The sequence below is a fragment of the Aquila chrysaetos genome, chromosome 13, assembly GCF_900496995.4.
Source record: "Aquila chrysaetos chrysaetos chromosome 13, bAquChr1.4, whole genome shotgun sequence".
Taxonomy (NCBI): Eukaryota; Metazoa; Chordata; class Aves; order Accipitriformes; family Accipitridae; genus Aquila; species Aquila chrysaetos.
In genome coordinates, this window is record NC_044016.1 from 32818152 (window position 1) to 32830986 (window position 12835).

General features: G+C 47.9%; 1 protein-coding gene across 1 annotated transcript; it reads right to left on the reverse strand.

Annotated features, from left to right (window-relative positions):
* Positions 1-4314: 4314 nt before the first annotated feature.
* LOC121233768 (basic salivary proline-rich protein 4-like) lies at positions 4315-5866 on the reverse strand. Its single transcript, XM_041128543.1, is given in 3 exon segments — positions 4315-4452; positions 5202-5328; positions 5330-5866. Coding segments are annotated over 3 exon segments (633 nt in total). The 5' UTR covers positions 5698-5866.
* Positions 5867-12835: the final 6969 nt, after the last annotated feature.

The following is a 12835-nucleotide window of genomic DNA, read 5'->3' on the forward strand; positions in this document are numbered from 1 at the left end:
ATGCAGCAAAAACATTCCGTAGAGAAATTAAGTTGTAAGCACCTGACGGATCACAGTGGTCAGCAGTTACCATTTCTGCAATGTCTTACATAAGCAGTTTCATTAACAGTTCACCACCAATTTAAAATAAGGAACTGTCACCAGCTAGCCACAGAAAAGCAACCTTTTTGTGATAAAGCTACAAGGTTGCTTGGACCTTTTGTGAGTTTCATACCAAACATTGACAAAATCAGAAGAAAAACTAGGGGGGGAAACAACAAAAAACATGTAGCCTATTTCATTTCTACAAAAGGCACACTGCACATGAGAAAACGACGAGTAAGTTACCCCTGTATATACCACACATATAGGAATTATGATCTTAAAACCACAAGAATTGCCTTCAGAAAATTCAAGTTAAGTGTGGTTGTTGAGTTGCTTTCAGATGAGCAGAACCACTTCACAGTAACTAAATACAGTAACAAAAAACAGTGGCCACGTACGTGGACTTGAGAGGTGAACCCAAATTTTGGCCAGGAATTTCCCAGCTACAGGGTGACAGCACAGGAACAGCAAGATTTACAAGACTGGGGTTCAACCCAGGTTCCAAAGAGAAGGGTATTCTAGTGCTTGTAAGCCCTGCCTCTGCTCCGACTGGCTTCCTTCCCATTGTGCACACTACAATTAATTTGACTCACTGTCAAGGTTGGAATGGGTGTATGAAAACTGATTTTTCAGAGAGATGCCACTTGTCTGACTTTAATAAACTTTTAAATGGAGGTGGGAAAAGCATATCCTTAACAATGTGTGGATTGCCTGTTGATGTTCAGACTCATGCTACAGAGCAAAGTTTCAAAATTAAGCCATTTAAATGTTACTACAAACTAAATACATAGTATCTGCCCAATTTAATTTCCTAACATAACTGAAGTTTTCAAAGATACTCCTACTCAAGTACTTGACATAAGAAATGTCATCTTGTACAAGTATAAATAACCGAAAGCATGATTTTCTAGTAGCAATACTCACAGCTGATGCATTCTACATTTCTAGCGGCATCTTGCACAAAAAAATTAAAGTTGTTCACTACCCCAATCATCCCCAATTAAATGAATTATTAAAATCGTTTCTGAACTCCATTACAAAGAATACACCTAAAAAATTCAGGTAGTCTTAGGTACAACATTTTGATTTTTTTAAAATGCATTTCTTTAAGAATTGCTTTTATAGACATTTATTCCTTATTAGAAACTACAAAAGATAATTCTACAGCAATTCAGTCTTTCTTGTTCAAGGAGGAGAAAGTGCATCACTTGGCGTAACTTTAAAGCACAGAAAAATCAGATTATGAATAAGGCAGTGCACTTCTGATTTAACGGCAAATTTTAACCTATAGGAAAACAGCGATTAGAAATTACGCCCAAAATTCTAAAACTACTGAAATAACACTTTTTGCACATCTCTAGAGAAGACCTGTGTACAAAACAAGCCTTCTTACTCAGTGTGCAGGAAGTGTTATACAGGAAAAGGGCACACTTTGCTATTGGATTAAAAATTTCGGAGTTCCTTGTGCTTACTTTACAATTCAATAGAACTATTGTTTCCTTTGAGTGTGGTTTGGATAAAGTGCAACAGACAGATTCTCACAGGGAAAAACAAGGAGGCTGGAGGAAATAAAAGGGATCATTTTGAAAGGGCATTTTTGTAGCCTCGCACACACAGCAGGATTTAATAATTTCAACAATGCCCCTGTCCTCTTCCCTGGGAATGGAATTTAACTGAAGACACAGGTTTACCTGATCTGACTGCACAGGATCAGCCAAAGAATTCATGAAAATGACTTCTCTCCTTTGTTAAACCTGGGAGGTATTACAGAATTTACAAACTCCTAATTACAAACTACACAAAATTGTGGCCACTAACAGAGTGAATTCCCATCATAGTATTTAGCCACATAGTATTTTACCACTTTAAATAAGAATAACAAAATTTAACACATATGTCCTGTTTACAATGTATTCGCAACTCTACCCAGCTCTAGAAGTAACTGGACATGAAACATGGAACATATTAAACTGATTTTTTTGGGGGGGGGGGGGGGGGCAGTATGATATTTGGTACACTTATTTTCATTCCTAAGAGGCTCCGGAGGGTCAGAACCTCCTTCTGCAAGGAGAGTATTGCAAGGGGTGCTGCGTGCTGGAGGTGCTGGAACTCCTGGCCAGAGCAAACTGCTTCTTCCTGAGCCAGCAGATGGTGAAGAGGCCCTGCGTAAAACAAGATGCGACTGTCTCTTTTGGTGTCAGACACAACAGGAGCAGGTCACCCTCACCTCTGTACCTGTACCTCCTCAGCTGACACCATTTCCCCACCACACCAAGATGGGTGAACCTAGTCTTGCTCAACCTCCTCACAAATCATCCTCTGCTCCCCAGGCCTCCACTGTCATCACTGCAACTACTTCACCTTCTGTGACCGTGAATTTCAAAATACAATTGCAATGAGCAGAATATCACGACCTGTGCCACGTGGAATCACAGAAAAGGCACATAACACTTCAGTTCACTTCACAGCGGTAATGCTATACACCTATGTTACCAACTACTACCAGTGCAGAAGATCTGGAAGAGCTCAACTTTCTCGCAGAACGAAACAGCACCTGTAAGCCTCTGAAGAGATCCCACAGCATTTTTTTTACCGGTTACATGAACTTGAAGAGGATATTTAAATGTTTGACCCTTGGTTCATTGTTTCATACAGTGAAACCATTAACCTTCCTCCTTCTTTGAATGCAGGAAAAACAGAGATAGTGAGTTTTTAAGGACTAGTTTCTCAGTACAAAGATGCAACAGGACAAAACACAACATATTTTAACATATTTTAGACACAATGGGTAGATGTGATTTCCCTACAACCACCTACAAGGCATTTTACCCATATTTGTTATTCCTGCACTCTATAATGACCCAAAGTATTTTCCTTGTTAGCTTTTCCATCCTCCCACTTAATTACAACTTAACAACAAAAGTTGTCCCTTAATTAGGATGTCAATAAAGAAGAAAAATTTCATGTAAATTCACAGAACCAAGACCAACAGAACATTGAAAAGCAGCTATTACATTTGCATATTTTTTCCATCCTCATGATTTGATATCATCAAGTTGTTGTGTTGTGGGTTTTTTTTAAACTTCAATTCAGGCCATTTTGTTATCTCAAAAGACAAAACTGCATGTAGCTGATTTTAAGTAACCATGATAGCGACTTAGATAAAACCATGAGCAGACGGCACAGATTAAGGATACTTAGCCCTATTTTGAAACATAATTCCAACCAAGTACAGGGTACCCTGCCTGTGATAAACAAGTTGACAGCAAGTGCCCATTAAAGGGAACTAAATTAAGCCCATAGTTAGTTAGGAGCCTTTGGCTCCTAAAAGCCATCCTTAAAATAACCAATTTATTTATTTGTTTCAATTTCAATGGGAAAAGCAAAGAACTTTGCCATAAAATCAGAAGGTAATCTATCTGATCAGATACTCACTTCTTCACCAAAATCTGAATAGATGGAACATTAGTTACTGGCAAAGGGCTTTTTACTTTTTAGTCCATAAGCCAGTGAAGAAAAATAATCCCGAACAAGACTGAAACCTTACTGAACATTGTACCTTTTCCCCCCTCCATCCAGCCCTGTCCCATCAATTTTCCCCCATTTTTGTTCTGCACACCCAAGACAGTGGTATTAACTGCATAAAACAGGTGTTCACAACATAGAAATAATTCCAATTTCTTACAAAAATTAATTTGGATCCAAATTATTTTGGCTACGTAATGCCAACATGTAATGAAGCTCTGTAACTATCCACTGTGAATAAAATCTTGTACAAAGTATCTCCTATTTCTCAAAACCACCTCTTTATGTAAGCCTACCTACTTCACCTCTGATCTCTCGAACACCATTTACTCACTCCATGGGAACTACCCAAGTTTTTGCAAAGGCCTACAGGCCTCACACTGCCATGATAGCACATGTGCTGTCCGCTCATAAAGGTGGTTTTAAAAAACCCAAACCACGTAGTAATTTGACAGTGTTTTCTTACTAGCAACTATTATCCCCACAAGAAGCGATGTCAAGAAAAGTTTGTTTCTACTCTTTTTAGACGATACCATGTTAAAGGCGCAATTTATACAACTGTGGTGTTTGACTTCACCATATAGGTGCTAAAAAAAACCTAAATCAATTGTTTTCAAAACATCTTACAAAAGTGTTAGGCAAGAAATTCTTGGGAGACAGAACTCCAATTTATTTTTTTTTTAAAAAAGCTTAGGATTCCCACTTTTACTTTGTTCCATATAGTCTCAGGCCTGAGTTCATTGCAGGCTGCTTGTGAAGCCAGCGTTGAACACGCACAGAGGCATCAGCCGACACTACTAGCAAAATGGGAGAGTCCTCTAACTTCGAAAACTTTTGCCTTCCCTTCAAAACAACAACGAATTAAGAGGTGGCAAGAGGAGGAGGAGAGGGGGGCAGAATGCACGTTTGTAGCTTTTCTACAGGTATCAAAACGCCCGCTCGAAGACTCCACGTTGTGCTCCGATGCTACCAGGTGGCTCCGGTTCGGGAGGGAAATACGACCTCCTCCTTCACCCCGGCCGCGGGCCGCTCCGGGCCGCCCCCCCCCCTCCCCCAGGCGGCTGGGCGGCGGGGCAGGACCCCCACGCAGGCCGCTTACCTCGGCCCCGGGAGACCCTCCGGGCGGGGGCGAGGGGAGCCCAGCGCGGCCGCGGCGCCCCGCCGCCCCCTCCCCGCTCGGACAAAGCCCCAGGGCGGCCCCCGGCGCGGCGGCCCCGGGCCGCGGCCGGTACCTGTCAGTCTCCAGCGCTCGGGGTGGGCCAGGGCCAGCAGCCTCCCAGCCTCGAAGCGCGGCGGGCCGCCCGCAGCCACCGGGGGCCGGCCTCCGCCCACGCCCCCCGGAAGGGTGAGAAGCGAGCGCCGCGGAGCTGCAGCGAAGAGGAGGAGGAGGAGGAGGAGGCGGCGGCGGCGGCGGAGGGCGCGGCGGCAGCGAGGCAGCAGCGGCACGGACGGCCGGCGGCGGGAGGGGGGGGGACGTCCCGCCAACCTGATGGACCGGGCGCGGCGGGAGCGAGGAGGACCGGCGTCAACAGGCGTCCGAGCACAGGGCCACCCCTACCAACCCCCGCACCCCCCCCCCACGGGCGGGGGGCGGCGCCGCCCGCCGCAGCAGCGGCAGCAGCCAGGGCAGGCGCGGCGGGTAGCCCGCCATGCGGCCGGTGCGGCGGAGCTGCTGCTGCTGCTTGCTGCTGCCGGTCCCCGCCGCGCGGGTCTTGCGGCAGGAGGAGGCGCCTCCGAGCCGCTGCCGCCGCCGCCCATGGGCCGGCAACCGGGGACCCGCGGCGGCCCGGGGCCCAGCCGGCCTGCAGAGCGCTGATAAGGCTGCGGTTGTCGGCCTCCTCCCGGCCACCGGGCCGCCCCTCGGCCACCAGCCAGCGCCCGGGCCCGGGGAGGGGATGGGGCCGGCGGCCGGGGCCTGCCGAAATGGCGTCCGAGTCTGCCCCGGCCTGCCCGGTGACAGCGGAGTCCCGGCCGGGAGGGGGCCGGGGGCTGAGGCACGCCGACCCCGGGAGAAGGAAGCAGGGACTCTGCCCCCTTCCCCTGTGCCTCCCGCCCAGGCCCTGTGCAGGTCACGCCGGGGGAGGCCATCTCCGGCTGGCCATCAGGCCTTGTCGGCCTGTGTCCACCGTGCGTCCTGCCTCTGTCCTTGGGTTTGGTCTTGGTCTGGACAAGAGAAAACCTCCAGCCAGGGCAGAGCTGCCTTTCAGAGACACCACATGCCTGACTCTGTGCCCGGACTAGAGCCCACGGGATTCATACGAACAGCCCTTCCTTGTTACCATTTTCTTCACATATTACTGCTCCAGGTACAAGCCGTTTTCCAAAGAATCTGCTGCCTCTAACCCTGATTTAAGGACAAGGAATACAAGGAAACTGAGTCACCAGAGATGCAGCTTTCCTGTGGCTGTGCGGTACTGGAAGCCAGAGCAGGGAACTAACCCCAGTGTCCTGTTTTCCCCTCTGGGGAGCCCACTATAGGGATACCTATGCTTTACTTTTAAAATTTTGAGTCAAGCTTCATTGTGAATTAGTTAACGTCAGTTTGTGAGATTTGGTTTGCTAGAGCACTGTTTGAACAACCACACTTTAAAGTCTGCAAAGGAGTAAAATTGTGTGAAAAGAGCAGGAGAAAACACAAACACAGCTTTTCACTACCACAAATGATATAGCTAAGTTCCCAGTATTTAGGGAAATTGAGGGGTTAGCACACCCAGTGAGCGTGCTGAGGGATGGAGCCTCATCCTGGGAAAACCACCACCTTGCCAGAGCTGTTCCCCTTGATATTTGAGTAAATTAGCGTAAACCTTCCTCACAGCCCTCAGGTGACGGCTGAAACGTTTTGAGACCCACGCTGCGAGGGCAGCGGCGCGGCAGCCTCACCCAAAATGTTTGTTTTTCCTCCTTTCTCGCACCCGACCTCCCTGCCCTTTACCATGGGGTCCTTTGAGGCTGCGAGGAGGAACTGTACATTTAAACCAAATCCCATCTTCATTTTCCAGCACCTGGGGCACCTCACAGAACCAAAACGAACAAAGCCCCGCAACAGCGGAGCACCACGGCCAGCTTTCGGCTGCCGAGGCGCGGGGTGACACACGGGGACCAGCGTCAGCCATAGGCCTGCCAGCAGGTGTTTAGGCCATCGCCGACCCCCACTCCACACCGAGGCCTCTGGGAGCGGTGCCCGTGTGGGAGCTCACCCCTACCCACTCCGCGGGTGCCAGGGGAGAGGCTTCACTGGCTCCCGGCGACCAACGCCTCGCTTTTAATTAACGCTTCGCCCAACGTTTCCGTTAAGGTCGGGCCGCCGCGCCTTCCCCTCAGCGGCCTGCGCCGCGGCGGACCGCCAGGGGGCAGGCCACCGCCCGGCTCCCGCGCCAGGCGGAGCGTGAGGCGATTTTTCACGCCTCTTCCTCCGCGGAGAACACCTGGGGGACGTTTCTGGCGCTCGCCACTTCCCCGAGGTGCAATCGAAATAGAGGCTCAACCAATCGATCCCTCGGGCCAGGAGCGAGACTGGCGGGACGGGGCGGAGCTACTCCGGGCCGGGCCGAGACGCCCTGTGCCCGCCCGGCGCGGCCTGAGGGGGAGAGACCTCGGCCTCGGCCTCGGCCTGCGCGGAGCCGCCCCGGCCGCCGCCCCGTGAGGGGGCGGAGGGGGAATCTTGACCTGAACTTCCCCCCGTCCCCAGTTTTAGGGCGGTTTCGCTGGTTTTGGTTAATTCGCTCCTCCTTTGGAGAGGCAGCGCAGCGCGTTGCCGCTTCCCGCGGGTGAGGAGAGGGCCCGGTCAGCGCCCTTACGCGGCCTTGGACCCACCAAACCCGCCTTTCCTGAGCAAAGGGGCTTTTTGGAGCAAAGCTAGGTGGGATAGTCTGTAAAAGGGGGAAAGACCCAATAAATTAAGATAGTTTTAATAGGAGGGATGGGTTAGTTGAGCCTGTTGTGGCCTGTGAGGAGCTTCACGAAGTGCCATAGTGCTCCCCGGGGGGAGCCAGCGCCATTCCCTGTGGCTGCAGGGACACCACGCCAGCCCCAGGCTGACCACCCCACATCTCCAGGGGCTGGGGATGAATTGGAGTCTGGGCCGCTGGACAGAGAGCAAACCTTCGGCCTGGGGGCAATAGCTGGGCTCCTGCCAAACCTGCCACAGCCCGGGCCCCCTTCCCCTGTGGGGTGCTGGAAGGTGTGGAGGGGAAAAGCTGGTGAATGCAGGGGAGGATACAGGTGAAAGGGAGGCAGGTGCAAGCACCGCAAGAAGGGCACGCTTGGGAAAGTTTGCAGAGATGTGAGTTTATATCTTCCAGAAAAGCTTGAGGTGCTGTGGGCTGTCCTGCCCAGCCTGTGCTGTCCCCAGGTTATCTGGGTGTATGAAAGCTGATGGGGTTACATGTTGTACATTAAACTGCAAATGCTAAATTTATATTTGGTTATAGTTTTGTAGCCTGTTTTGCATCTGCAAGGAGAAACAACCGGGCACTGCAGGGCAAAAGCCTTTGCATCAAGTGAAGCAAGCAGTACAAAAGCAACACAGAGCATTGAAATCCCACAATACATGTTCTTTTGCAGTGCCATTTGAAGGCAAATGAAACATCTCCATCGTGAAATTAAACCTTGTTGAAGCATGCAGTTCCCATCGCCAGGTGCACAGTCCACACGAGCCAGGGCAACGCACGCAGCTCGAGCAGCAAGGCGCCCAGGGTGGGGCTCTGGCATCCTCGTATGTAGATGTCACCAAGATGCGTGAGGTGATCTCGATAAAATTTTGCAGGTAAGCAGCACGACGCGCTCGCAATAAAACAATCCATATGGACATAAACAGTGCTTCAGGAAGGCAGGTTCTCTGCACTTGGGTGTTTCCTGCGCTGGCTGCAGGATGAGAGCTGTTGGAGAACACAGGATTTTTTCTCTTGAGAGACTTTGGAGAAGTGATAAATAACTGTGGATAAATAATGTAAAAAGAAAAGAGAAAGCCAAGCACCCCCTGCCTCCTCCAGGACAAGGAGATCTGACTGGCAAAGGTGACAGGAAGTTTACATGCAGCAGAGCTTTACATTCAATTTTTTAGGCTTTGCTTCTGAGGAAAAAAAATAGCGTAAAAAACCACAACCACCCCCAAACTCACTGATGGTTATAGAGTCATCCCAAGTGGTCATGAAATATTTGCGCTAGTGGAACGGAGTTGCCAGGAGGGAAAAGAGCGCCTAAAATTCTGGCTATTCTTCTCCAGTTTGTTTACCACATGCAGATTGCTCTGCTATTGCCTTAAGCAAAAATGGCAAAAGTAACAGCAGTCCAGCACAGAAGTCTCCAGCTAAGCTGCTCACCAGTACAAAAAAAATGAGCAAAAGCTGTGCAAACATGCCTCGTTTCAACTCCAGCAATGGGTTGAGGTTGTGTTAACCTAAAATACTACCAAGTTGCCTGTGCACTCACAACTCCAGACCTTGGGATGCCTGAGCATCCCGAGGTTTGGGCTTGGCTGCTTTCTGGTGTTGAACTACGTGCAGCTCTGGAAGGATTTGTGCTAGTTCTAAAGGGCAACTTGTCTTTACACGCGTTTTGCTGTGCTTTTATGGATGCCAGACAAATGGCCATCCTCCAGATGCAGTTGGCACTAGTTTGTCTGGAGTTGTCTTACAGCGTGACCCCAGTTTATCACTGCAGCAAGCACACAGCAGTTTCTGCCCTTATTTGCACTGTCCTTTCCCTCTCTGTGAACTACGAAGCATCACTTGCTATTGCAAAGCCAGGTCCAGGGCTGGCCTAAGGCAGACATCAGAGTGGACAGGTACCATTGCTGCTGTCCAGAGACCAAGAAACTCCTTCTGGCAAGACTGGTTTGTTACCTAGCGGCCTTTTTCCCCCTTAGTGTCCATCTACCTCTCCTCTACCCATCGCTTTTAGGAACTTCCCAAGACTCATGTGCAACCCAGCCTTTCAACGCTTCAGTGGGAGCATTGCTATGCTGCTGAATAGAGTTATGGCACTCACTGCTGTCTAGGTAGCCCGCTTGCCTAAATATAAAAGCAAAAGCAAAGTCTGAACTGGCAGCTTCCAAATTAGGGGTGAGGGATTCAGGATATCCCCCAAATACCCCAAAGAAAATCACAAGACCAAAGACTTCTCTTGGATGGAAACAGGTAGTTCAGTATGCTGCAGCTTACCTCTGTTAAACAATTTTAAGCCACAGGAACAAAAAAACCCCAAAACCACCCCAAAACAAAACCCAGGCTTGATGAAGGAAATATTTACAGGCAATTTACGAGCAAGGAAGGCAGCTTGATTATTTCAACAAGCTGCCTGACCTGCCCTGCTACCCTACCAAAGCTGCTGGAGTTGGTGGTGTTGCATGATGTGTAGCAGTGTGAACAGAAGCATCGCTACTGGGTGGGGGGAAAGAAGTGGCAGCAAAGAAATAGAAGTGGACACCATTATGATCCCGGTCTTGTGCCCTGACACTCACAGCTTCTGCGCCACCTCCCATCCCCTTCTCCAGAACTGGATACCAGTACACCTCCTCCCTTTGACAGCAGGGTAGAGGGATTCAGATGGGATTTCTTCCTCCTGTTCTCAGACAAAGTATCAGAGGAGCACTGCCCATGTGCTGATACGCTTGTACAGCACCAAATGCCATCAGTCTTGTTCTTAGCTGATCCCCTGGCTGTATAGGCTAAAATATTTTTGTTATCAGGCTTGTCATAAACAGGATCATGACTTCACTGAAGATGACAAACCTATGCAAAGAGAAGAGAATTTTATCCTAAATGGAGCTGCAAAGATCTGGAGTACGTAGGAAAGCAGGGCTACTGATAAAGCAGTCTTCAGAAGAAGTCTTCTTAGGAAAGCAGGGCTACTGATAAAGTAATCTTCTGAAGAAGTCTTTTTCCTTGTCTAACCCTCATCAGCTTAATGCAGTTGATCCCTTCTCCTGTTTAAAAACAGGATGCATGTTTTAGTCATAGAGTAACACCTATGATATCAAGTTATAGAAATAGCTTCCACAGCTGCCTTGTTCAAGAATTTCACTGTCCCAGGAGAGTATTTCTGCAGGATGAGAGACACAGTGGATAATGCCTTGTCCTAAACTGGGCACTTAGAATATACCACCTTCTCTGTACAACTGCTGCTCAATGCTGCTGTATAGCAGTGTCCAGGAAACAGAAAGCCTGATGCGTGTTTAAAATTGTTAAAAAGATTACCAGTCTGGAGACAAATTTTACCAGTATTTTGTACTTGAAATACATTGAGCGTGGTGAGCATTGTTGAGTTATTTCAGTCAGTTTGGGCTCCTATCCAGTACTTTTAAAAAAAAACCCCACAGCTAACATGCAGCATGACGGGATAGTCTTTGGCGAGGGACATCCAGGCAGTTAATTTAACTGTCACATCGGTGTCTTGTAATGGTACAGTTTTAGAGCCTGGCTCACCGCGAGCAACCAGACACCACTCAGAAGGAAGGCCATTTCAGGACTTTGTTGAAGAACCCGCTGAGCCTGGAAGACTAACAAAGTCAGCAACAGTTGAAATAAGGTTAGCAAAACGGCCTGAAGTTCTTTTTATTTTTCTTGGCGAACCCGAAGGATCTGTTAATGGAAATATCATTTCTGTAAAATGTTTTTAGACTTGAAAGTCACTTGTAAGAGACCGCTTCTTCACAAAGGAACCAGAACGGGGAGGAATAGGATGAACTTCACCGTTGGGGAAGTCAAGACGTTTAGACTGAACAGCGTGGCAGCACGCTGCTCAGGAGATGCCAGTATTAAAAGTGGGAAGCGCAACTTTAACACAGACCTGTGAATGGGTGTAGCAGTTTATTAGAGCAAATACCCTTTCCTTTCATCAGTATTCAGTGACTAAGCATGGATTGTACCTCAGCTTTGTCTATATTTACCTGACACCTTTTGAAAAGGTGTTTTGCTGTTCATTGCCTTTATCAATTCAAGAGGTTAGGGAACAGAACAAAATTATCAGGTAACAGATGTCAAAAACAAGGAAATACTTTTCCCCCTCATAAAATCAGGGTGTAAAACTTGCTGCAGCAAACTGTGGAAGCTACAAATATAGAGCTTATTAATAAAAGGGATGAGACAAAATTAACGGAAACTAAATCCATCAGTGGCTATTGCAGATACATAGCCTGCAGCTCTGGAGGTCTACTTAAAAAAAACCCCAAAACCAAAAAACCAAACCCTGAAAAAACAAACAGTAACTGAGAGGATAAGAGTGTGTAAACCATGGAACGATCACCATCTATATGCCCTCTTTCTCCAAGCATCTCCTATTAGCCCCTGGCTGATACCATGCAGTGCCTGGTGCACTGTGCATCGTCCAGGAGGCACATGAAGTGAGTAGAGCTTTGCAGGGGAAGGAGTACCCGGTTACGTGACTGGGAACTGCGTTACACACAGACTGAGCAACAGTCCCTGCTATGACACTTACTAATATTTGAGAGCTTACCTATGCCAACTTACATGCTTTTGTGTTTTTTATGATATATACTTAGAATAAGGAAGGGGTCTCTGCAAATGCAGACTTATTTCTGAACTACACAGTTAATTGAGATTATGGTCCAAATTTTGCTAGACTTAATGGTATTCCTTCCTCCCACTCATAGTTTCCTCCCAGTTCTGCCTTGAAATGCAGCCTTGTCAATCAACTGCAGACATTTGTTATAGTCTAGATTATTTCCTGGTTTCCTGCCTTCAAACATTTACATTTCATGAGCACCAAAAACTGTCCACACAGTACATAAAATTTATAGGTTTGAAGCGCATTGTTATGATATTGTTTTTGCAACACCTCAGAACTAATTTTTACATCTTTTGGCCTATGTACATATAATAGGATTTGCTTCCTAAGCCTCTTTACTCCTGTCAGTTTTGTATGCAAAATACTTCAGAATAACCCAACTAATAAACAGCCCAATTCCACTGCAGAAGATGTTAAAGGGAAACTTTGTTCCCTGCCCATCTCACCTTTATTCCGTGCCCCCCCCCCCCACCCCCCCGGGCTTTCAGTTGCCATTTGCTCTACTTCAGTACCAAAAGTCCAGCTGTTCAACATCTAAACACTGTTCAGGGCATATGGCAACAAACAGAAAATGAGTTCCAGTGAACACTGGTGAGCCATATCCTTTCTAGGTATTCACACAGGCATTCAGCCAAGCACTTCGATACTTTGCTATGATACAAGAGAAGCCATTTCACAATGAAATCTTTGGGCTAGAACC